The sequence below is a fragment of the Urocitellus parryii genome, chromosome 7, assembly GCF_045843805.1.
Source record: "Urocitellus parryii isolate mUroPar1 chromosome 7, mUroPar1.hap1, whole genome shotgun sequence".
Lineage (NCBI taxonomy): Eukaryota > Metazoa > Chordata > Mammalia > Rodentia > Sciuridae > Urocitellus > Urocitellus parryii.
In genome coordinates this window covers 75,120,018-75,145,832 of record NC_135537.1, presented here as the reverse complement: position 1 = coordinate 75,145,832, position 25,815 = coordinate 75,120,018, and the positions used below count along the sequence as shown (strand labels likewise).

At 37.7% G+C, this 25,815-nt stretch overlaps 1 protein-coding gene across 2 annotated transcripts in view; it reads left to right on the top strand.

The window, feature by feature from the left end:
* Rgs20 (regulator of G protein signaling 20) overlaps positions 1 to 25,186 on the top strand; it is a 97,921-nt gene extending 72,735 nt beyond the window's left edge. For both annotated transcript variants that reach the window (XM_026394420.1, XM_077801090.1), the window contains 4 exons: positions 11,015 to 11,163; positions 18,852 to 18,935; positions 22,440 to 22,674; positions 24,998 to 25,186. In XM_026394420.1, the coding sequence (XP_026250205.1) occupies positions 11,015 to 11,163; positions 18,852 to 18,935; positions 22,440 to 22,674; positions 24,998 to 25,186 (657 nt within the window). The remainder of the gene's footprint in view (positions 1 to 11,014; positions 11,164 to 18,851; positions 18,936 to 22,439; positions 22,675 to 24,997) is intronic.
* Positions 25,187 to 25,815: the final 629 nt, after the last annotated feature.

The window sequence follows — 25,815 nt, the reverse complement described above, 5'->3', positions numbered from 1 at the left end:
TCTTTTGCTAATTTCCACTCAGTCAGTTCAGTCCTTCTGTATTTAGTTGTACTTTGCTCTTCATAGTTGCCTAAGGTGAAAATTTAGATTATTGTTTTAAGATGTTTCTTCTTTTTTAAGGTAGACTTTTACATCTATACAAGCTTAGCTTCATTTAGCTGCATCTGGTAATTTTTGGCATGTTGTGTTTTCATGTTTGTGTTTTCAAGTCAAAGTATTTCTAATTTTCTTTGTGATTTCTTCTTTAGCCCATCTGTTCTTTGGGAACATATTTAATTTTCACATATTTTGGATTTCTCAAATATCTTTCAGTTGTTGATTTCTAAAAGTATTCCATTACCAGCTGTTTTATACCATATGATTTATTCTGGAGAATTTTCACATGGACCTGCAAGAATGCGTTTTCACTGATGTGGGTGGAATGCTCTACATGCTACAGTGTTATCTCATGTTGTCTGCAGGTCTTCTGTGGGCTTACTGATAGTCTGTCTAGTTGTTCCATCCACTGTTAAAAGAGTGGCATTGACTTTTATTGTTGAATTGTCTACTTTAATTCTGTATTTTTCTACTTTATGTATTTTGTGGTTCTGTGTATATATATATATATATATATATATAACATATTATATTTATGATATATATGTAATTTTTTAATAGGTTCAATTAAGTCCCTTCATTTTTCCCTTATAAAAACCCTACTGGTGGACTGGGGATGTGACTCAGTGGTAGAGCACTGGTTTGGCATGCTGACACCTGAACTCTAAGCATAGCACTGATGGTGGAGATAGGGGTGGCCACAGATAGAACCTGAGTGCTAAGCAGGTGGACTCTGACGTGGGTTTTTATTATGGTAGGTAAATCCTGATAGGCATAGTGAACACAAGAGGAAAAGGGTAAGATAGCTGTAGGTCTTGGATTTGGCTAGGTGTAGCAATGGTCAACACTGGTCAGCAGCAGCATGGCTACAGGGCAGATATAATGCCAGTGTCTCTGGGAGTGGGGATGAGGCACAAGGGATGCAGGGCTGCAGTGCCCTGGCCCCTTGCAAGGGGTGATATAGGGCTGGCTGATCTTGTTCCTGAGCTTGGCCAGGATAATGGCCCCTCTTCTGGTAATAACTACTTCCCTGAAGCATGGTAATACCCAGACAATAATGGCCATCATAGTCTCTGATAGCAGTAAATGCCTTGAACCTGGTCTGCTGGCCAGCTTGGGTCTGCTTCCACGCCAGCACAATATTCAAAGGATCATCCTTGAAGTGTGCCCCCACAAAGAAGTCAGCAATCTCAGATTCCTTGATGCACAGGGAGTGGGAATAGATCTCCTTCAGGGATGTGATGTGCATGTCCTTGACCAGGAGACCCAGCTCCTTGACTGGGATGGACATGCATCTCACCTGCAGGAGCTCAGCAGACTCTGCTGGGTGCCCCACAGCCTTGGCTGGGTCCTGATCATGTCCCCAGCCCATGAGAAACCACTGTCTCCCACTGGAAGCCACCATGGTCTCCTATTGGGACCTCCCCATGTGACAGAGTCATCTGCCATTTAATATTTCCTCTAAGAAGATGCTGTTTATAATTATTATATCTTCCTGGGGAATTGACCCTTTTATCATGTAAAATGTCTTTCTTAATCTCTAATAAGGTTTTATATGAAAAGTGGCGGCTGGGGATATAGCTCCATGGTAGAAGCTTGCCTAGCAAGGCTCTAGGTGCTAGTTTTAATAGAAAGCACCTACAAAAAAAAAAAAGAAAAAAACCAGTATATTTTGTTAGCTATTAGCATAGACGCCTTATTTCTATTGTGTTTGCTATTGGCTAAATCTATCTGCCTCATCTTTTACTTTCAATCTATTTGTATTATTTTAATTTCTCTATAATAACATTCAATGTAATTGGTCTCAACTCTCCAATTAAAAGATACAGGCTAGCAAAATGGATTAAAAAATAAGAGCCAACTATATGTTGTTTGCAAGAGAACATGCAAAGGCAGCCACAGGCTGAAAGGGAAAGGATGGGAATTGATCTACCACACAAATTGAGCCTGAAATAAGCAGGAGTGGCTACTCCCAATCTACTTGTATTTTTAATTCTAAAATGTCTTTAGTAGTCAACGTATCACTGTGTCATGTTTTTATTCATTCTGACAATCTCTACCCTTTGATTAGATGGTTCAATCCACCTATTTTTCATGTTGTATTGATAGGGTTGGATTAACCTTTGCATTTTCCTCTTTTTAAAAAAATATTTTATGCCTACTTCTTCTTTTCACTAATTTCCTTTGCCCTAAGCTGATGTTTTCTATCACACCATTTTAATTTTTTTAGTGACTTTTTCCCACTATATGTATTTTTGGTCCTAATTTCTCAGTGGCCTCTATAGGGCCTATATCTTAATGTAACAGAATGAACTTTCAATGTATACTCACTTAGAAACTTTAGAAATTTTACTCCTTTATAACTTTCTTCCTTCCCTGCCTTTTTTTTGAGGGATGGGCCCTATTATCCCTGTACATATTAAGTATTACAAATCCTGTACTCCAATGTTGTAATTATCATTTTATGTAATACTATGCCTTTTTAAAAAGCTAAGAAAAGAAATAAGAGTAGAAACATATAGTTTCTGGTTTGCTCCCCCTTTTTCTTTTCCTGTGGATCTGCATTCCCTTCTGCTGCCGCATCCTATTGCAATATACTTTTATTCATACCTCCATCTTCTCTGTTGTTCATGCCAAATATATCACCTTTTTATGTTATCAGTCTCAAAATAGAAATTTATAGATACTGTTTTATGAAATTTTTTTTTAATCAAGCAAGAGAATAAAGAAAAACATATAACCCTACTGTCCTTTATTTTTGCCTAGATAACCACTTTTACTGGGGCTAGCATGGGTTTGGTGGGTGGGCATGTGGTCATGTGGGCATGTGCTTATGTGTGATTTATTGCCTAGAGTCACTTACTTTGAAGAACTTCCTTCAATGTTTAAGACAGATCTGCTTGCTACAAATTCTGTTTTTGCTTACTGGGGAAAGTCTTTATTGTGTCCTCATCTTTTAGAAATGGCTTGGCTGAACAGAGGATTCTTAGTTGACAGTTTTTATCTTTTAGCACTTTGAATATGTTGTCCCACAGTTTCTTGATCTCTTCTTTGTGGCAAGAAGTCAGCTGTTAATCTTGTTGTGATTCACTTGTTTGTGATGAGTCATTTTTCTTTTCTACTTTAAGATTTCCTTTTTATCTTTTCCTCTCAACATTTAGACTATGATATGTCTGAGTATGGACCTGTTTGTTTTTATCCTAATTGGAGTTGAGTGTACCTGTCGGTTACATAGATGAGTGGTTTTCATCAAATTTGGGAAATTTACAGCCATCATTTTTCTGTTCCAGTGTTGAACATAATTAACATAGCAAGTATTAGACTGCTATCCTTAGAATCTTTCTATTCCTGTTTTCAATATTGGCTGTTGGTTTGCATCTGGGGACTTGTCTTTTAGAGTGTGTTCAGTCAATAGTTAAGTGACAACAGTAGTTCCCTATAGCTAGAGTGTTATTAAAAAAAAAATATGATGTATGCTAAACATCTACTTTCCTTTTGGGAGTCTTGAATTTTGGATGTGCTAGCCAGAAAGCCTATGTGACCACCCTTCAACAAAAAAGTTTTGGGTGCTGAGTTTCTACTGACCTTCACGGGCAAGGACAGCACACGCTACTGCATTTTTGTTGCTAGGGAAGTGTGTGCTGTGCATGATTCCTCATGAGAGGGAGAGTGCCTAGGGAAGCCTGCACATGGATTCCTGCAGACTCCACCCGTGTGTTTTTCCCTTGTTGATTCTATTGTATATGGCCTGATCTGCCTTTTACTTGTATCATGAACTTCCTAGTGTTCTCTTAATTGATTGCTATTAAAATCTCCAGTGATATTTCCCTCCATATCATACAGCCTGCTTCTCCCTTACAGCTATACCCCTACTCTGGGGATAGGTTCTGGAGTGGGGTGGGATAGCAGCCCTAGGTCTTCTCAGCAGATCTTCCCTCTGTAGAATCTTTGCCTCTCAGCAAGCTACAGCTTCTACCCTATAAGAGAGGAGCAAGGAGGAAGTTCCAGTGGTCTTGGTCACAGTCAGCTAGAGTAAAGATCCTGCAACAGTGAGCCAGTGAGGGAGGAGAGATGCTTGTGGCCTCATCCTCCTGGGGTAGAACCAATGCCCTGCTTTGGAAGCTGAAAGGAGAGAGCACCTGTCTTCTTGGCTATACCAGCCTGGAGTACAGCTTTTATCATACAGAACTGGGTGTGGGAGGGTAGTAGCAGGTCTTGGCTCAAATGCTACAACTCTGATTCTCACTCTTCCTAAACATTGAGTGATTTTATTTTTTTTCTTTTCTTTTTTTTAAAAAAATTATTATTTAGGGGCTCGGATTGTGGCTCAGTGATAGAGCACTCGCCTAGCATGTGCAAGGCACTGGGTTCGATCCTCAGCACCACATAAAATAAATAAAGAAAGAAAATAAAGGTATTGTGTCCAACCTCAACTTAAAATTTTTTTAAAAATATTTATTTGATTATTTTAATTTTTTGCAGTGCTGGGAATTGAATCCAGGGCTTCACACATTCCAGGCAAGGCTCTACTACTGAGCCATATCCCCAGCCCAATTTTCTTGAATAATTATTTCTCCTATTTACTTCATGTAAATTTACCTACATTGGATGTATGCCAACTTTCAGAGACTTTAAGTGATTGGTTTTAAATAACTTCACAGTTAATGTTTTGGGGTTGTTGTTGTTTTGGCCAGGGAGAGAGCTGAGTACATCACGTGGCTATTCTGGAGGTCTCATCCTCTCCCCCCACCCCACCCCCTTTTTTTTTTTTAATTCCTGGAGTCTTTCTGTACAAGATTCTAAAGTAGTCCTTCAGTGCTCTTTTCTAATGTCTTTGAAACTTTCTACTTGGTTCTGTTTTCTATCTAACTGTTTTTATTTCATCTCTGTCTATTGGTTTCCTATTTTTGACATTTTAAATGAGAATGATTTCTGCATTGTCTTTGAGCATCCTAACTTTAATCTTTCATGATCTTTTTTTAATAAATATACTGGGCTGGGGATGTGGCTCAAGCGGTAGCACGCTCGCCTGGCATGCGTGCGGCCTGGGTTCGATCCTCAGCACCGCATACAAACAAAGATGTTGTGTCTGCTGAAAATTTAAAAATAAATATTAAAAATTTTAAAAATAAATAAATATACTTTTAGTTGTAGATGGACACATACCTTTCATTTATTCATTTTTATGTGGTGCTGAGAATTAAACCCAGGGCCTCACACATGCAAGGCAAGCACCTTACCACTGAGCCACAACCCCAGCCCTCAGTCTTTCACATTCATTCCAGTGGGTTACTTTAATGACTATCCTTCTTTTTTTTTTTTTTTTTAAAGAGAGAGTGAGAGAGGAAAGAGAGAGAGAGAGAGAATTTTTAATATTTATTTTCTAGTTCTCGGCAGGCGAGCGTGCTACCGCTTGAGCCACATCCCCAGCCCATGACTATCCTTCTTAGCATTGTATTTTTTTCATGTGACTTGTAATTTTGGTCTGCAAGTTTATTTTAAACAAATCATCTTTCTTCCTTCCATTTTTGTCATTTTGATTGTTTTCTCTCTTTCTTAGTTTTTACTTATTTCTACCTAAAAACATTAAAATGTCCAGGCTGAGGTTGTGGCTTAGCATAAAGTGCTTGCCTAGCATGTGCGAGGCTCCAGGTTCGATCCTCAGCACCACATAAAAATAAATAAATAAAATAAAGGTATTGTGTCCAACTATAATTAAAAATATATATATATTTTAAAAAATAAAGTTTCCTCCACAGGACACATGGGCTTCTCACTGACAGCCAGATGCTGTAACTCACAATTTCTATCCGTGTGATATTGAGAATGTGGCAGATTTTGTCTCAGAACTAGCAGCTTCATGTATAACCTTCTACCTTTGCCCACATAGACACACAGAGATCAGCCAGGGCTGTTCAGATTAGCTTCTTTGGTACAGAAGACAGGGTCCCTCTTTTCTTTTAAAGAAAAGTGAGTGCACCTCTCGTCCTCCACTTAGCCTGGACTAATTTCACCTGCTGACATTCACTGACATTCACTGCCTGCTACTTGGACTGAAAGCCAAGGAGGACTGGTGCTTCCATTCTACCCATTAATTGACATTTCCATTGCATTTCTGGTTTTGGGATATTCCTGTGTTGTTTTTTGTTTCAGCCAAATTCTTTTAAGAATTTTTTTTTTTTAATCACTCATTGACTTTGCTTGGAACAAAATGGTGACTCAAAGTGAAAACTTATTACCCCAATTTGACCAGAGTCTCCAACCCACCTTGAATTTGAATTCAAGATACTTTTGATTTTTAGTTTTTAGTGTCTCTGTAGCATTTTAAAATAGCTTCCTTTATAGAAAGTGGAAGGTGAAATGTATCAACAAGACATAGGCGCCAGAAGTGAAAAACAAAACAGAAACAAGAGTTTGGGTAGAATACTGGTGAAGCCTGTGGTAGCAGGCACAGTGGAGTAAGAAACTGGATCATAAGCTGAGTCTGTGCAAGATAACAAAATTAGAAGTTAAAACTAGGTAAGCTACGTCAAAAGCCCAAATTACAACAAATTTAGTTTGAAATCTTAATTGGCTTATATCTGCGGTTCTAAAATTGGGCAACACCTCATTCTGGGAAACAGAATTATTGTTTCCATGAACTGAGCAGAGGAGGCTTGCTTTAGAGACACAGAAGGGCTGAGAAAAACAGAAACATGAAACCAAAACGAGTTGGTTATTTCGATTTACTTTCCTTATACAAGTTAAAGCAGAGGGAACTTCTTATGCTGACTAAAACTGACTTTGGGGGGGATTTGATTACTGTTTCTCTTTCTCCTGATTTCTTAGACAAGTTAGATAAATAATTTTGTTTCGTCTTAGTGGTGAGGAACTTTCACATGAGTGACTCCATTTTGGTTTGGTTTGTTGGGCCTGGTACAGGAGCTCAGTCCAAACCAAATGGCCTCCTACAAATTGCACTTAACAGACATCGAAAGTCAATAACAGAGAGCACTGAGGGGTTCTTTGCTCTGACATAAATTTATCTGAGGCCCTATTAAGCATCCAGGATCTACTTAGCAGTACTTCGCCAAGAGAAATACTTCAAGAGTCAAGGTGTGTTCAGTCAAAAATAACTCAAGAGACTATATAAATGGATTTGGGATTTTGGTCTCTTCCAGGATAATTCGTCCTCTCAAATTTCCTTATATTCTGATATTTTTCAGAACTCTAAACTGTTCCCTGATAGTAGGATCCTGTGTCTAAGGGTCTCTGAGGAGGGTTTTAAATGTATCTCTTTTCAAGTTCTTGGGATCCTTCATTGGGATCTCATCTGTGATTCTATATCCTCATGGAACAAAAACTTGTGTGTTAGGTCTTAAGATTTTTTTTCCATATAATACTTGCTGTTTCATCATGTATATTCCCACTGTGCAATTCAATAGTGGCTATGTTCAGAATGGGGATACCATAATCAAAAAAACAGTCCCTTATGGAATCCAGCTATCAAGTTTCAAAGCACCAGGAAATAAGAAATAACTCTTCTGAGCTAATTACAGTTAGGTCATATATTTTTTGTAACTAGTTAGTGCTTTCAATTGCAAATTACTAAAAGATTATGATCAAGATTAAGAGTTTGTGATGGCTTTTAGTTGAACTTTCAAAGAGTCCTCTTAAATGTCATGTTCCTAAGAATCTGGAAAAACTATGTTTAGATAAGATTTATCTCAATTGAAATCAGAAATATTTAATAAGATACTAACCTGTACCATTCCCATTTCCTCAGACTGCTTTTGAAATGCCATGAATTATAAAATAAAGCATCTGTAATGGCCAGCGCTGATTTTGCATTCATCTAACTTCTAGCCTCAGGATGATCAAGCAAAAGCAGCCCATAGCTGAGGGACACTGCGTATGTCATGCCTGAGTCACCCCAGAGGACAATGAAATGATGCCTAGCAATGCTTTGCCAGACACACACCGAAAGAGAGTCAGAATAGCAATGTTAAGTAGCATTGCTTCCATTGTATTTTAGAAGGAACAAATGGAAATAGGATGTGTAGAGTCCTCCCACAGACAAGATAGGAGCAGAGTAAGGATGTAAGAACCTCACTTGGCCAATCACTGTCTGGATTAACATATACACCAATAGCATATTTTTTAAATCTTGCAAATATGTAGAATTCATTTAATAATTATTGTTAAACTTCATATTAATTTTCTGTTACACTAAAAAACATTTATTTTCTACTAATATTAGTAACTAAATAGGTTACCCTTCTATAAACAATTATGTATTTGTCTCTAAAATAAATATACACTAACTTAAAGCATCTTATTCTGCCAATTGTGACTAATAATAAGTTCTAATAAATTTGAAATCCATATCAAATGTACGGTTTCTTTTTTCAAGAAAGAAAAAATGTCATATTGATTCAAAAAGAGGAAGAATCTATGAAAGAACAGAAATCAAAGTTGAAGATAGAGTCAACAGGTCACTCCTAAAAGATTCTAATAATTTTATAGGCACATTCTACAAAATGTTCAGGGAAACAATAATTCCTTTATGAGGATGATAGGTAGGTAGGTAGGTAGGTAAGTAGGAGGGTATGTAGATAGAATTTTGAAAATCCATATAAAATACCACCAAATCAATTTAAGTAGCATAATAGGAAAACAGTTATCATTTAGACCTAAGAAGAGATTGCTTATGAAAATAAGGTTGACTCAACATTAAGAAATGCATTAATGTAACTTAGTTCATAATAACTACTCAAAGGAGGAAATTCATATGCTCATCTTAGTAGATTTTTAAAAATCTAAGAGATTCAACATTTTTTAAACTTTAAGGAAATTTTAAAATATACATAAATGTAGAGACAGTTATAACAGATCCTATGCGTGAATCCCACAATATACAACAACTTCAACAATGATCAATATTTGCTTTTTTAAAAAAATTGTTTTTTAATGTCACACTGGGATTGAACCCAGGACCTCAAGCATGTTAGGAAAGTGCTCTACCACTGAACTACATCCCTAACTCTTTTTATTTTTAAATTTTACTTTGAGACAGAGCCTCACTAACTTGCCTAGGCTGGCCTTAAACTTACTGTCCTCCTGCCTCGGACCCCTGAAACCCTGGGATTACTGGCATGCACCACCACGCCCAACTCTCAACAGGCATTAGAGGAGGTTAGAACTCTTTCTGCCTTTTTTAAAAATATTTGTTCTAATTAGTTACACATGACACTACAATGACCTTGACATATCATACAACTCAGATCCAAGTGGAGCCCATATAACATGATGGGGAGTTTGGCAAATGTTTCTGCCTCTGTCTTTTGCCCAAGGTGCTGCTGGTACCAGCTCAGGAACCCTGAACTGCTCAGCCTAGGCTCGGGTGCTGTGGACAGTGTCTGGGTGTTAGGAGCATTGTTTTCACTGTGGATGAAGGGACATAAAAACTTTTTGATGGATCTCTCTTGCTGTCCTGAAACTCTCATGAGAAACTCAGATATCATTCCTCATTAATAAATCTGTACAGTCTATGGAGCTCTAATCAAAATGCCAATATGATTATTTTTGTACTGTCACAAGCTGATTTCAAAATTCACCTGGGAAAATACCAAACAATTAACAATAAAAACAGATCAAGAACAGCTCTCTGACTCCAAAAAAATCCACCACAACAAACGTTTAAGTGAAGAGAACTTTTTTTTATCCTACCCAGAATAAAAGTTTAAAAACTCCATATAGAACATGTCAGGCATAGTGATTTATGCCTTTAGTCCAGCTATTTGGGAGGCCAAGGCAGAAGGATCACTTGAGTACAGTAGTTCAGGGCCAGCCTGGGTAACACAGCAAGACCCTGTGTCTTAAAATAAAAATAAAGGAAGATTAAAATAACTAAAAGTCTAATAGCATATAGGATTAAGTCATAGTCAATAGAAATAGACAAATCTAATGCTTGAATAGAATAATATATCTAAAATTTAATTCTGAAGTCTTATTTAAAGTTCTTTAATGTATCTTTGATATTAGCTTGCAATTAGCTCCATCAAGAATTCAATGGTAATATCAAAAGCAAAAATGAGTTTAGCAGCTTCTTTTCTTAGGTTGATTGGGTGCCTTGATCCTTCACACTTGCTTGTAGTCCTCAACAAAACACAGAAGCTGAAGGCATAGATCTTTTGTGTCTGGTGGCTTGGCCTCCATGGAAGTGGGAAAGAGGAACCAACCATTCCTAAGATAATGGAGTGGGTCTGGGCAGGCTGTCTGGCCCTGCATTTCACTTCCTGGGAATAATTGAGCAGTTACTATGTACCAGGCAGTGTTCTAAGCATTTTTCATGTAAGAACTTGGATTGGGTACCTTCTTCAAGGCCATGCAACTAGTAAAGATGTGAATATCACGGTTTTGTTCTCAGACCTACAGCCTCCCAGTACCAACTCCTCTTCTGACGTTTGCTCAAACTGCTGTCCTGGCACGAATGATCTTTTTGGTGTGGCTTGCTCCTTTCTCTGTGCTCAACCTCATGGGCCACTGTAATTAAGCTGCCACCTGTAACTGCTTGCCCTTTGATTCAGTCCTGAGGGAACCTAGAGCTGGAAAACGCCCTATTGGAGCAACTTATTAGTGTCTGCTGCATATTTATCTGTCTCCTTTACTAAACTGTGAGTGCCTAAGGGCAAGACTCTCTGTTCACCATTTTATTCCTGGAATTTACCATGTTTGGCAGATGCTGGCCATTAAATAAGTGTTGGATAAATTAATGGATATTAAGAATCTAAGCACCAGGATTTACCAGAATTAGAAAAAGAAAATGACCTGGATATAGTCATGTGGCATCTTCACAGTGAGACAAACAACTGAATCCCTGGGCTGTCTTCATAACTCCACACCCCTTCCTACTCTCTTTTTCCTTGCCCTATTGCAGGTTATGGGATCTGAAAGAATGGAGATGCGGAAGCGGCAGATGACAGCTGCCCAGGAGCCACCAGGCTCAGTCCCCGGCCAGCATGGAGCAGGGAATCGGGGCTCCAATGCTTGCTGCTTCTGCTGGTGCTGCTGTTGTAGCTGTTCATGGTAAGTTTGGGGGCTTTTAAATTTTCAAAATTAATGTGCTGTTGATTGGGAATTGTTACCCTTGAATAGAGCCAGCTTAATTCAACTTAACTAATTCAGTGTTTTTTAAGCAATTAATACATGCCTGTTAAAGACATACAGTTTTTTTAAAAAAAATAATAGCTATGTCTGTTTAGTTCTCAAGAAACCTATATTCAAATACTTGAAATCAGGCTAGCTAGCATTGGTTAGACAACAAAAGAACAATGGAATGCAGTTCTGATCATACCTTAACATATGGACAGAAACGTCACTTAGGTGATTAGAAAGACTCACCTTTGGCATAAAGACTTTGTTCAGGATTTAGTATTTAAGATTACCTTAAAGGTTAGGATTATGAAACCTGGATTTTTATCTTCTGCTAGTTTCCTTTTATTATTATTTTTCCTTAAGGTCCTGGGGATTGAACACAGAACCTCAAGCATGCTAGGCAATTTTGTTTTTTTAATAAAGAAAATTGTCAAAATATGTGCTTAAAATGGCAAGAAAGACGAGTGCCATGGCACACACCTATAATCCTAGCACTCTGGAGGCTGAGACAGGAGGATCACAAATTCAAGGCCAGCCTCAGCAACTTAGCAAAGCTCTAAGCCACTTAGTGAGACCCTGTCTCAAAAAACAAAAAGGGAAGGCCGGGGTTGTGGCTCAATGGTAGAGTGCTTGCCTAGCATGCATGAAGCACTGGGTTCGATCCCTGGCACCACATAAAAATAATAATAATAATAAATAACAAATAAAATAAAGGTATTGTGTCCATCTACAACTTAAAAAAAAATATTTTTTAAAAAAGGCTAGAGATGTAACTCAGTGGTAAAGTGCCCCTAGATTAAATCCCCAATACCCACCCCGCCCCCAAAAAAATGGAGAAAGAAATCTGAAAATACAAACTACCTTACTGGGTAGAGGAAGATACAGTTATTGCTTTAAAAATAAAATAGGGGCTGGGGTTGTGGCTTAGTGGTACAGCGCTTGCTTAGCACGTGTGAGGCACTGGGTTCAATCCTCAGCACTACATCTTAAAAAATTAGTTAATTAAATAAATAAAGGTATTGTGTCCACCTACAACAAAAAAAAATTTTAAATGTAAAAAATAAAGAGAGCGATAAATGAATTACATGTAAAACACTGTGACTGTTTGAATCACAAGGTCTGGAGAAATGGATGTACTTTGCATCTAGGAATCATATTCATGTTAGGTTGCATCTTTGAAATTTTGAATATGACAAGTGCTAGCACCAGCTAAACTTGTACATCACTTTCAGCAATTAAATAATTGTAACTTTATGTAGGCTTTGCTATAAGATAGATCCAGACCTCACTATCCAGTGGAGAAGAAGAAAAACTGATATTGGGACTGATTAAGAAGAGTGATATAGGCAGGCACAGTGGCATACACTGTAATCCCAGCTACTCAGGAAGCTGAGGTAGGAAGATTGCAAGTTTAGGATCAGCCTTTTGGCGACCTAGTCTCAAAATAAAATTTTATAAGGGTTGGAGATGTTCTTGCCTAGCATGGGTTCAACCCCAGCATTATAAAACAAGGAGAAAAAAAAAGAATGGTGATACAGAACTATTAGAACTGGATCCTGGGGAGGAAGTTGGAGGTAGGCTGTGAAACATCCAGGAAAGTTTAGTGGGCTCATCCTGCTTGACTTGGGCCAGTGTGGACTTGTAAGAAGTTCCAGTCTGGTGGATGGAGCCTAGCAATAGAACATGGCCAAGACCCATGAGATCACGAGGCAGTCAGGACAGATACCAGACGGCAGGTGGGCATGTGGGGAGATGGGGTGGACAACAGCTAAGCAGTGTGCTGCTCAGGTGAGACTTCAGATGCCTACACAGAAATCTAAACAACTTGGAAGTAAGCTGGAGAAGAGACACAGAGAAAACTTGTCCAGGGCCTTCCCTACACAGGGAAGATACCCATCTATGTGAGAGCCTACATTCAGGGCCCTTCTCCACTTTTCATTCTGCCAATAGATCTCAGTGTGAACAGAGATGATCATCTGAGAGGTATACAAGGATAAAAAGGGTGTTCAGTGAGACTCTAGCTAATGTTTAAGCTGTCCTTCCTTCCCTTGGACAGGGCAAGGAGGCTGAGATCATGGCCTTGGTAACATATCATCCTGATAATGTAAGGGTAGCAGGTGGGAATGGATCCCAGAGTAGGGTACTATTAGAAGACTAGTACCAAATAGAGTGAATAAAATTACAATCTATTCCTGGATGACATCAACATCATCCATCATCATCAGCATCATCACCAGCATTTATGTAACACTTATCATGTATGTATATAAAATGCAACAGAGCTGCATCTTCAAAGTACTGGAGAAAAGTAACTAAAAACTCTCAAAACCCAAACTATGGGACTGGGATTGTGGCTCAGCGGGAGAGCGCTTGCCTAGCATGTGCGGGGCCCTGTGTTCAATCCTCAGCAGCACATAAAAGTAAATGAATGGAATATGTCCAACTGTAACTAAAAAATAAAATATTAAAAAAAGCCAAACTGTTATTCAGGAATGTGGATAAAATAAGACATTTTCAGACATACAAAGGCCAAGAGAATTTATACCCACAGGCCCTCCCTAAAAAATAGTAAGAAATGTTCTTAGAACTTCAGGGGGAGGAAAGTGAACCCAAAGGGAAGCCATGGAAGACAAGTGACAAGAGTAGACACAAAAGGAATCAAATGGAATATGTGTCATTTAATTTGGGCTTCAAAAGTATAAAACCCAGTGGTAAACAAATAATCTCATGTCAACAATTGACAAATCAAATTATTTCAGACTTAAAAAATTATAAGAAAAAATTTATAAATAGTGCAAAAATACAACATGTAGTTCCCACATCAATGGAAGACAATAAAAGAAATCTAGAAAACCTTTTCAACATATGACAGAGGTGGCATCAGTGAAGGAGAATATGTCTGAATTCATAGTATTTGGGTAACCAACTCATCACAGTTCCCTGGGACTTTCTCATTTTAGCATTGAAAAGTCCCATGAAAGCCTGAGTCCCCAGCAAACCAGGAAGGTTGATCACCTGCCTGGTATCTAAGTCTATTAAAACAGACATAGTCCATAATTGAACCACATTAAAAATTCAATCCCCATCTTCCAAAAAAAAAAAAAAAACGAAATCAATTCCAGATGACTTAAAGGTCAAGTATAAAATATAGGATTATATCTGTGTTGGGAAGAGTTACTTTGAAAAATAAAAAATTCTCTAAAAGATTCATAAATTTTGCCACACTAAAATATAAAAATGTGGCTGTGTGTGGTGGCGCACATCTGTATTCCAGCAGTTCAGGAGGCTGAGGCAGGAGCATCTCAATTTGAGACCAGCCTCAGCAATTTAGTGAGATCTTAAGTAACTTAGCGAGACCCTGTCTCCAAAAGTAAAAAGAGCTGAGGAATCTGCCTCAGTGGTAGAATGTCCCTGAATTAAACCCAGGACTCGAAACAAACATCAAACAAACAAAAAAAACAAATTTAGGTTGATGGTTATCTCTAGGGCAGAAAGAGAGGGGAACAGGATAAGGGCAAAAACATACAGCAAACTTCAACTATTTTGAGAAGAAATTTTTCTTTCACAATGAATGGCATTCATAATTAGCCCCCAAATATAATATATAGTTGTCACATCAGTGGAAGATGATCCTTGATTCTTTTCTCAACATTCTTTTGAGATGTATTTGGGTTGAAATACATAGTAGAGTTAACTTTCAAGGAAAGTAAATGGCAATATGTTTTCTAAGCCCTTGTGATGTGGCTCTCAGAATTTCCTCCTATGGCCTCTTGGTATTTGTTATAAAGGAAACACGCAGATTATTCTTCTCTTGAAAATAAACTTTAAAAATTCTAGAAGGTTGACGGATTTTTCCTCCTTTATAATTCAAAATGTATCTAACCATGGATCATCTTTACTAACCATTTCTAAAACATGGTGAACAACCACCTTGGCTTCTGTCCACACCTTGTTCTGCTTAATGATCCCAGTGAAGCCCAGTAAACAAAACTTGACTAAAAAATATATGCTTCACTTTTTCTAGAACAGCTTGTCTCCTTAAAAATTCAACTTTGTAAAATGAGGTGGAAGAAATGTCAAAGCTTAAATAAATTTTGCATTATTTAGTTCAGAGTTTAGCTTCCAGTTCTCTTAGGAATTTTGTGTCATATTCATAATTCCCTTTTCTCTTTGCTTTTTCATACCCACTGTGCAGTAATGTGCTCTGCTTACAAAAGAAGCCTAGGCGGTCAGGCAGTATTCATGCCCATGCAGAGAGGATACCACCCAATGCCTCTCAGTCTTCTTTGTTTTGTTTTGTTTCATTTTAAATAAACCATTATTTATTGAAACTTTTTAGCCCTGGCATCATAAAAGAAACAAGCCAAAAGGGTTCCTGCATGTTTAATGACTTTGCCTTTAAAGAAAAATAGAGCTGTACACAGACACATACACTATTGAAAATTCATAAAGTGCATGTGCTGAAAGGCTGACATACTTACAAAGTGGAGTAAGGAGTATTAAGAAAAGACATAATAAAAGGAAGAGAAACATTAATGCAGTAGCAATAACAAGATAAAACTCAAATCATCAATGATAAAAAGCCATTTTGAGGGCTAGCAGTATAACTCTATGATTAAAGCACAGGTTTAACATGCACAAGGCCCTGGGTTCATTCCCTAGCAACCCCCGAAAAAAAAATCCATTTTTTTTTTCGGGTTAAAGTCAAGATCAGGGCATGTGTGTCCACAATCTCGACCACTCTTAGACATTGTTTTAGGTATTAGCCAATGCAATTTAACAAGAAGAAACAATTAAAGGCCTTAAAAAAATGGGAAGAGGTAGCCAGGTACAGTGGCTCACACCTGTAATCCCAGCAGTTTGGGAGGCTAAGACAGAAAGATAACAAGTTTAAGGCTAGCCTCAGCAACTTAGACCCTGTCTCGAAATAAAAAGGGTTTGGCATGTAGCTCAGTAGTTACATGCCCCTGGGTTCAATTTCCAGTCCAAAACAAACAAACAAAAAGTTGGAAGAGGTAGAATATCTCCCTCTCTCCAGACAATGAGATGAGAGTCTACCTGAAAACTCCAAGAGAATTATGTATAAAACTGATACAAACAGAAGAATTCAGTAAAGAAAACTAGAATGTGCAAGGCCCTGGTTGGATCCTCAACATCCAAAAACAAATCAATTAATAAAATAAAAATGATCTGGTTGTGGTAGCACACACCTGTAATCCTAGTGACTTAGAAGGCTGAGGCAGGAGGATGGCAAGTTCTATGCCAGTCTCAGCAACTTAGTGAAGCCCTATCTCAAAATAAAAAGTCCTAAGGATGCTGCTCAGTGGTAAGGTGTCCTTTGGTTCAATTCCTAGTACTAAATAAATATAAAAATGGCCAAAGAAAATAAATAGATCCAAAGACGATGTACAATAGCTAGTAATTGCATGAAAAAGTCCTCAATATCACTGGTCAGTTGGAAAGTACAAATCAAAGTGATAGTGACATATCCTTTCACACCCATGTTAGGTGCAAATAAAGGAAACTAGAATGAAAAAGAAAACAGTCACTTTTGGCAAGGATATGGAGAAATTAGATTCTTCAAGATTGCTCAGGGGAGTATAAACTGCACAGCTGCTTTAGAAAGCAGTTTGGGAATTCCTCAAAATGTTAAAAATAGAGTTATCATATGCATCAGCAATTCCACTCAAGAAAAAATGAAAATCTACCCAAGATAAATGAAAGTGTATGGTCATACAAACTTGCACGCGAATGTGCAACCCAAAAGTAGAAATAAGGTGAATGTCCATCCACCGTTGAATGGATAATAAATATTACATATTCATATGATGTAATATTATTCAGTCAGAAAAAGGAATGAAGTACTGATGTAAGCTATGCACAACATGGATAAACCATGAAAACATTATGCCAAGTGAAAGATGCCAGCCACAGAAGATCACATATTGCATGATTCAGAATAAGCAAAAAGGGATAGATAGGAAGCAGTAACTTATTAGTGTGTTTCTAGAGCTGCTGGAGAAGGGAGATACAGGTAATAAGGAGAGACTGCTAACAGCTGTGGGATTTCTTTTGGGGGGCATGAAAATGTTCTGGATAGTAATGATGATTGTGCAACCTTGTAGGTATATTACTAAAAAGCTATGAATTGTACACTTTTTCTTTGGTACCAGGGATTGAACCCAGGAGTGTTTAAAAAGTGAGCCACATCCCCAACGCTTTTTTATATTTTATTTAGAGAAAGGGTCTCAATTAGTTGCTTTTAGGACCTTGCTAAATTACTGAGGCTGCCTTTGAACTCACAATCCTCCTGCCTCAGTCTCCCAAGCCATTGGGATTATAGGCAGGTACCACCTCACCCAGCTGAATTGTACACTTTTAAGCATATCAATTTTATGGCATATAAATGACAACATATACTAATAGTCCTCATGTGTACAAACAATAACTAGAAGGTAAGACAGAAGTAAAATTCCACTTATAATAATAACAAAATTATTTGGAATAAATTTAGAGAGATATGTACAAATTGTGTATAAGGAAACAAGCTCTCAAGCCTGATACAAAATAAATTTTGATTGGTTTTCTCTCATATTTGTACATGTGCCCTACAAATAAATAAACCCTTCATTTTGACTAGAAACAAAGCAGACTGTTTTTTTTTTTGCTGCACTGGGGTAGAACTCAGGGGTGCTCTACCACTGAGCTACATCCGTACCCCTTTTTAACTTTTATTTTGAAACAGGGTCTCACTAAATTGCTAAGGCTAGCCTCTCGAACTTGTAAACCTCCTGCCTCTGCATCTGGAGTTGGATTATAGGCATGCTCTATCATGCCCGGCCAATATATACCTTTTTTAATGTGCAGAAAAGGAAATGAAAACTGAAAACATTTCTGACAACCTTACTATTTTTTTTTACTCTTTTCTAATGAACAAGTTTTATATGAAAAGTTATTCTAAATGTAATTGAGCATGATAATTTCTCTTTCTTGATTAGTATAGACTACAGTGGTATAAATAAATATAATTTATTTTTCTAATACTGCTAATAGTTTAGATCTTGAATGTTATCCAGAGGCCCAATGTTAAAGGCTTGGTTCCCAGGGAGGCACTACTGGAAAATGATGGAACCCTTGAGAGGTGGGGCCTAGTGGGAAGTCCTTAGGTCACTGGGGTGTGTACCCTTTAAGCAGATAGTAGGATCTCAGCCTCTCCCTCTTCCTGTTTGATCCCTGGCTTATGCTGTCAGCCATTTTGCTATATCATGTACTCCCACCATGATGTGCACCCTTGCCACAGGCCCAAAATAAAAGGGCTAACCACTCATGGATTCAACCTTCAAAATTGTGAGCCAAAATAAAACTTTGCTCTCTGTAAGTGAATTATCTCTGGTATTTTGTTATAGTTGTGGAAATCTAATACACACAAATGTCTTTTTGTCATCCTTTTGATTTTCTGAAGAAAGCAATCATGGCCATTTTGTTTTTCAAGGAAAGAAAATTCTACTTGAGAATCTGAAATTCTCATTAAAATATTTGTTGGGAAAAAAAAAAACAAACTTTTCTTTGGTGCAAATTGACCTCAATTAACATGTGACTGACTGTCCTGTTTCTTGCAGCCTCACTGTTAGAAACCAAGAAGACCAGAGACTCACAAGAGCTTCCCATGAGCTCAGAACAGAACTTCCAACCTGCGAAGAAAGGTAGAATCTCACATTTTTTTACTCACTAAACTCAGAAATACCAACCTTTTTCTTTTTCTTTTTGATCAAACAGAATACACACAATTTCTCTAACAATTTATTAACACCAAATCTCAAAGTGACATATTTTTTCCCAGAAGAACTCCTTTAAATTTACTGTGCCAATCACAAAAATAAAGGTATGCTTCTATACAAACTTTAAGGATGCAACTTTATTTTTATAAAATAAAAGACCATAACAAAACAACATACTTGATTTTCAGAAGAGTCAGTCTATTTTTTCTTAATTATAAATTTATAGTAAATGGCCAAATAACTTTTAAAATTTAAGTATTTTGAAAATTGAAAAAATAATACACATCAACTGTTACCAAATTTATTTTTTTCTTTCTATATTATAAATTGATTTCCTTTCCCCATAATTATTTTTATACTTAAGTCTTAATCTTATGCCTTTATAATTACAGACATTAGGCAAATATTCTAAAAAGCATTGTTCAAATAGGTTTTATATTAAATTGCTTATTTTTGAGGGGGTAAAACCTTAGTAGTAGTTACTATTTTTTTCATTCTTTATCTTATTTGTTCTGTCCCAGAATTTTCAAAGTCTGGGAGACAATCTTAAGATCTTCCACAAAGTATGAGTCTGTTAAAAACAGCTGATGTCCTAGATCTCAGTGTATTGTGTTCCATGCCAAGCTTTGGGAACATTCACATCTGGAATAGGAATGCCTGCATCTGGTTCTGGCTCTGACTGTCCTGCCTGTGTGACCTTGGCACTTGACTTAAAAGCTACTATTTTTTTTTTTTTTTCTTTTTTGGTGCTAGGGATCGAACCTACGGCCATTTTACTACTGAGCTACATCCTAGCACTTTTTATTTTTTGAGACAGCGTCTTGCTAAGTTGCTTAAGGCCTCATCAATTTGCTGAGGCTGGTTTTGAAGTGCAATCCTCCTGTCATATCATATTACAGGTGTGTGCCACTGTTTCCAACTTAGAAGCCACATTCTGCCTCGGTTTCCTTATATGTGTAATGGGGATAATAATGTTTTTTGTTTTTTTTTTTTTTGTAGCTAAGCCAATAAAGGGTTCTTGTGAATGTTGAATAAAACAAGAACAGAGCCTGGCAAGAAACGAGCACTCAGTGCACATTGGCTTTCCTTTATTCATAGCCAGTGAATAACATAAAGTGGCTCCTTGTCCATTTAATACCTTTTGCTTCTAGTTCCACTTAGACATTAGTATTATACTTACTTGCCTTTGCCCCACATATCTTGCCTATTGACTTGTTTTTAGCTTTTTGGTAAAAATAACATTATATCAAATTTGGCTTTTTTGGCCCAGTTTGCTTTTAGGGATTTGAATCCAATATCACGGTCAATTATTTTGATCTTTACTAATATGTTTAGTCTTTCAGCCCGTTCTGTGGTTGGCTTCTTGTGAAACCTCCTCATTGGTTCCTTTATTTTTTCTCCTTTTGCTATTTGAACTGCATTTTCTTTGCTTTTAAGTTCTTCATTGGTGGTGGGGGGAGGCTAAATAAGAATGAAGAAACTTTGGATTGTGCAGAGGGAAATAAGGAGAGGGGAGGGGCTGTGGGGATGGGAAGGACAGTGGAAGGAGACTGATACTATTGCTATATTATACATGTATGATTAGTACTGTTATGACTCACCATGTACAGCCAGAGGAATGAGAAGTTGTGCTCCATTTGTATACAGTGGGTCAAAATCTATTCTACTGTCATGTATAACTAATTAGAACAAATTAAAAAATTAAAAATAAATAAATAAAATTATGAGGAAAAACAGTTCTTCACTAGTATGGGACATATAATGGTCTCTCGTTCTTTAAAACAATTCTACTATAAACTATATTTAACTTTTTCAAAATCATGTATTTCTTAAATTGACAAAAGAAAGATGTCTTGAATTCATATGCTTAAGGAACATAAGTAGCATACTTTAAACTTCTATAATGTAATAATTCTTCATAAAAATAATCCAGAATTTGTGTGTAGTTTACTTAGTTAAAACTGTTATTTTAAAATTATGTCTTTTCTTTCAAAAGAAAACTTTTCCAGAGGTATTATCATTATTGTTCTTCATATATCTAGTACTTTTTCATTTTGAAGAATTCATATGACTGTCATAAAAACAAAGTCCAAACAATAAGATTTTTACCAGGTACAGTGGCATATGCCTATATTCCAGTGACCCAAGAGGTGGAGGTAGAAATATTACAAATTAGAGGCCAGCCTGGGCAATTTAGTGAGACGTGTTCTCAAAATGAAACATTTTTTTTTTTAAGGATTAATGATGTAGCTCAATAGTAGAGCGCCCCTGAGTTCAATCTCCAGTATCATAAAAGAAAAAAAAAAGTTTTACAATAAAACATCAAATTTGTTTGGGGGTATAGCTCAGCAGTAGAGCACTTATCTAGTCTGTGGGAGGTTCAATTCCCAGTGACTAAATAAAGAAAGAAAGAAAAAGAAAATAGCTCACATCTGGGTGCAATGGTGCCACACAGGTGATCCAAGCAACTTGGGAGGCTAAGGCAGAAGAATTCCAAATTCAAAGCCAGCCTCAGCAACTTAGTGAGACCCTGTCTCAAAATAAGAAAGAAAAAAGACTAGGGATATGGCTCAGTGGTGAAGCTCTCCTGGGTTCAATCCTTGGTACCCCCCGCCCCCGCCATATAGCAGTTTCCTCCAGGATGGAGTGGGGAAAATAAGCACTCAGGGTAACAAATGTAACTTTTTGAACAATATTTCAATTCTTAAGGTAAATGGTGACATTCCTTCCTTCCTTCCTTACATTTATATATACATATATATACACATATTTTTTCTTCTTCTTCTTCTGGTACTAGGAATTGAACCCAGGGCACTTTACCACTGAGTTATATCCCCTGCCATTTTTTTTTTTAGTTTTTTTATTTTGAGACAGAGTCTCACTAAATTATCCAGGTTGGCCTAGGGCTTGTGATCCACCTGTTTCTATCTCCAGTGTTGCTGGGATCATAGGTGTGTCCCTCTGTACCTAGCTGTTTCGCATATATTCTATTTTCTTTCTCACATATTACATAAAAAAACCCAAAACACTATGAAGTAGATACTGCCCCATTGTTGTTCTGAAGATTAAGACTTAGTTCTCTTATAGAAGATAAGGAAGTTTGGGGTCAGGTGGTGATAGATTTTTCTTTGCTTCTATAATTTAAAAACATTACCAGCTGTAAACAAATATAGTCTTAGTAGTTATTCTAGCAACTTGGTTTACAAGCACTTTGGCAGCAGCCATGCAATCCAGCTAGACATTATCAAAGCATTGTACTCGTGTTTTTGCCAAAGGCTTAAGGAAGTGAGAACATCATTTCCCCTTCCTGAAAGTGCCAAAATTTACACACTTTCCATCATCAGAGAGGGAAAGAGGTTTCCAGTGATGAAATTTGAACTTACTACCAATAACAGCTCCCTTTCCACCTTTCTTTTGGCTTCCTCTAAGCCCAACTCCTACTCTGGAAGAAGTCAATGCCTGGGCTCAGTCATTCGACAACTTAATGGTCACTCCAGCAGGAAGAAATGCTTTCCGTGAATTTCTCCGAACAGAATTCAGTGAAGAAAATATGCTTTTCTGGATGGCTTGTGAGGAACTGAAAAAGGAAGCTAATAAAAACATTATCGAAGAGAAAGCAAGGATAATATATGAAGACTACATTTCTATTCTTTCTCCTAAAGAGGTTTGTACCCACAGAAAGGTCTTCTCGAAAGAGCCCTTGGTAAAATAAACCCCTTCCATATTGGGTCATGTTCGGTCATGCTCACCTTTGCACCGGATGGCTACTCCAATACACAGAAAACTACTCTGCCTCTGTTCATAGCATTTAAGTCCATTTGACTATGGTCCCACAGATGGGTGCCAAGTGCTCCCTGAAATCTGTGAAATATTTTGTGGTGAGTGTGTTTCAAGCTTAGGAGACATGTGGAAAACAAGGGAGAGAATTGTCTCTCCACTGGGTGGTTGGTGAAGTCCTGTCTTGTAGGGAATGATGTTTAAACCAAGATCTGAAGGATAAGTGGTCTTCATTGGATAGGGAGAAGGGTTATCCCAGACAGAAGGAACAAAAACAAGATAATTCTAGCTCCTTCCTTCTTTAAATCCCAAGTGGTTCAGAACAGATTTTGAAGAAAATAGTGAAATGGAGCTGGGAATTAGTGGAAGCATAGCATCATGGTCCTCAGAAGCTTAACCTTGGAAATGGTAACATTTGAACCTGGTCTTGAGCACACCAACAAGCCAGTGCACGGTAGAAAGCTGGAGTGTCAGGATGGAAGTTGCACTTCAGAAACAGCTTCTTGGTCAAACCACTGGGCGTGGTTTGGAGAAGCACTGCATTAGCACCAGGTGACCATTCAGGAGGCTGCTACAGAAATCCAGCAGCAAATAGTGAATGACCTTCACAAGGGTTATGTCAGAGAGAGAAGAGGTAGACAGATTTGAGTGTTAAAGAAGTAGGGGGCTGGGGATGTGGCTCAGTGGTAGAACACAGGCCTAGCATGTAGGTGACGCTGGGTTTGATCCTCAGCACCACATATAAATAAATAAAATAAAGGTATTGTGTTCAACTATAACTAAAAAAAATTTAAAAAAAAGAAGTAGGATCAGCAGGACTTTGTGACTGACACAGAGCCGGGAGGGAACTTGAAAGATAATCAGGACTCTGAATTGGTTTGGGGGCAGTTCCATTCCCTCACTAGCCACACAAGGAGATCTAGAAGCTTTGGGAGTTGGCATTGAACATGTGGGGTTTGAGGTACCACTGGGGGTAGGCAAGAGGTGCTTACTAGGAGAAAGACGGTCATGTGCATATGGAAAGATGGGTCACTGGAGTCAAAACTGAAATGCACAGTTTAGCTAATCACATTTTCAATTTTATACTAATCACATACATTAATAAATATACGTTGCTAGTGCAGAGATGATCCAGCTGAGGTTCTTTCCTTAGAAGATATGGGAGTTAACTGTCACAAATTTTGGCTTAAGCTCTTATTTTTGTGGTGTCCTATAGGAAGTCTGAACCCAGTGGTTTGCCCTGGTTTAGGACACAGTCTTGTCCAGCATGAGCAAAACATTATAGCATAATAGCTATCCTCTCCCAGAGGCTTAGTGGATTCCAAGCACTTTAAGTAAATTCTCATTAAATCCTCAGCAAAAATCTAGAAACTACCATCATCATTTCACTGAATGAGGAACTTAATATGGACACAATGGAGTTCACCTTGCCCAAGGCCCCACAATTCATCAGTGAAACCCCAAGCATAATTGGCCCTTAGGCCTTGTGATTTTAGCACGCGCCTAATAATTGTTCCCAGAAATCTGTGATAGTGTTTTAGCTGGGGAAAAGGCTAAAGCATGCAGATGTTAGCCTTCATGTTATGGGAAATTAGCAAGGGCTACGTCTGTGCTTGCTACCTTTCCTACTACTTCCACAAAGGACACTGTACTCTCACTTACAATGTGAAGTAATACAATGTTGTGGTTTTTGAAAGCAGTATGATCCCCTCCAGCATTAGAGCTTATGAGAAATAAAAAGTTCTGGCTCTTACCCAGTTCTACTGAGTCAGAAACCCTGGGGGTGGCACACAGCAAACTACTTAATAAGCCCTCTAGGGGCTGCTAATGTTGCTGAAAAGTTAAAAACTCTCCTTCTTTGGGCTTTTAGGTTTTCTTTCAGCAGTTTGGATTTTTAGATGACTTTGTTTGGTTTGAAAGGGGCTTGGGGTTTTATTTTTCTCTGCAGGGGATTGGACCCAAGGGCAACTCTACCATTATGCTAGATCCCCAGCCCTTTTTATTTTGAGACAGGGTCTCACTAAGTTGCCCGGGCTAGCCTTGAACTTTCAATCCTCCTGCTTCAGCCTAATGAGTCTCTGGGATTACAGACATGTGCCACCACACCTGACTGGTTTGGGACTTTCAAAAGACAAAATGAGCTATGTGAATTGGGGGCAGATTTATAAAGAAATGTATCTAATACAAATGTTATTTGTTTCTATTGACAGGTCAGCTTGGACTCTCGAGTAAGAGAAGTAATCAACAGAAATATGGTAGAGCCATCCCAACATATATTTGATGATGCTCAACTTCAGATTTACACCCTAATGCACAGAGACTCTTATCCTCGATTCATGAACTCTACTGTCTATAAGGATTTGCTTCAGTCCTTATCTGAGAAAACAGCTGAAGCATAGGAATTTTCAAATATATTTATTATAAAAAAATAAAGAAGTTCTGGACTACATCTAGCACAGGGAAGTAAGAGGTAGTAATGTCTTCAGCTGGGGTAATACTTGGGCTCATTTAATAACAGCTGCTTCTTCCCTCTGGCAGATGGTTATATTCACAATGTAAAGTACAGCCACCTTTAGAGATACTTTTGAGGAAAAAAATGGAATATGGCTGTTTTAGAAAGATAGTATATTTACATTTACAATAACAGCAGCATGTTCCCAGTGGCAAAGGATTTGCTAAAAGATGCCATACTTCCTGGAGCATGTACATCCATCCATAGGAGCAAATTTTTGTTTTGCATGAGTTCAGTAGTAACCGATTACCCACAAAAGACATTCCAGTTGTTACTCAGATACCCTTTCCTTCCATCAAGCTTGGTCTGAATACTTCACTTACCAGTACCGTGATAGACCCAAATTCACATTTTATAAAGATGTAACCACTACCTGTAAAACTGATAATCCATTTTATATCTTAGAGTATGTATGTATGTGGATACATATATGTGCATGTGTATCTATACATGAGTAATGTCAAAGCACTGTGCTTTTAATTGGATGAGTCCCAAATGTTTGGTAAAAGAAGCCGT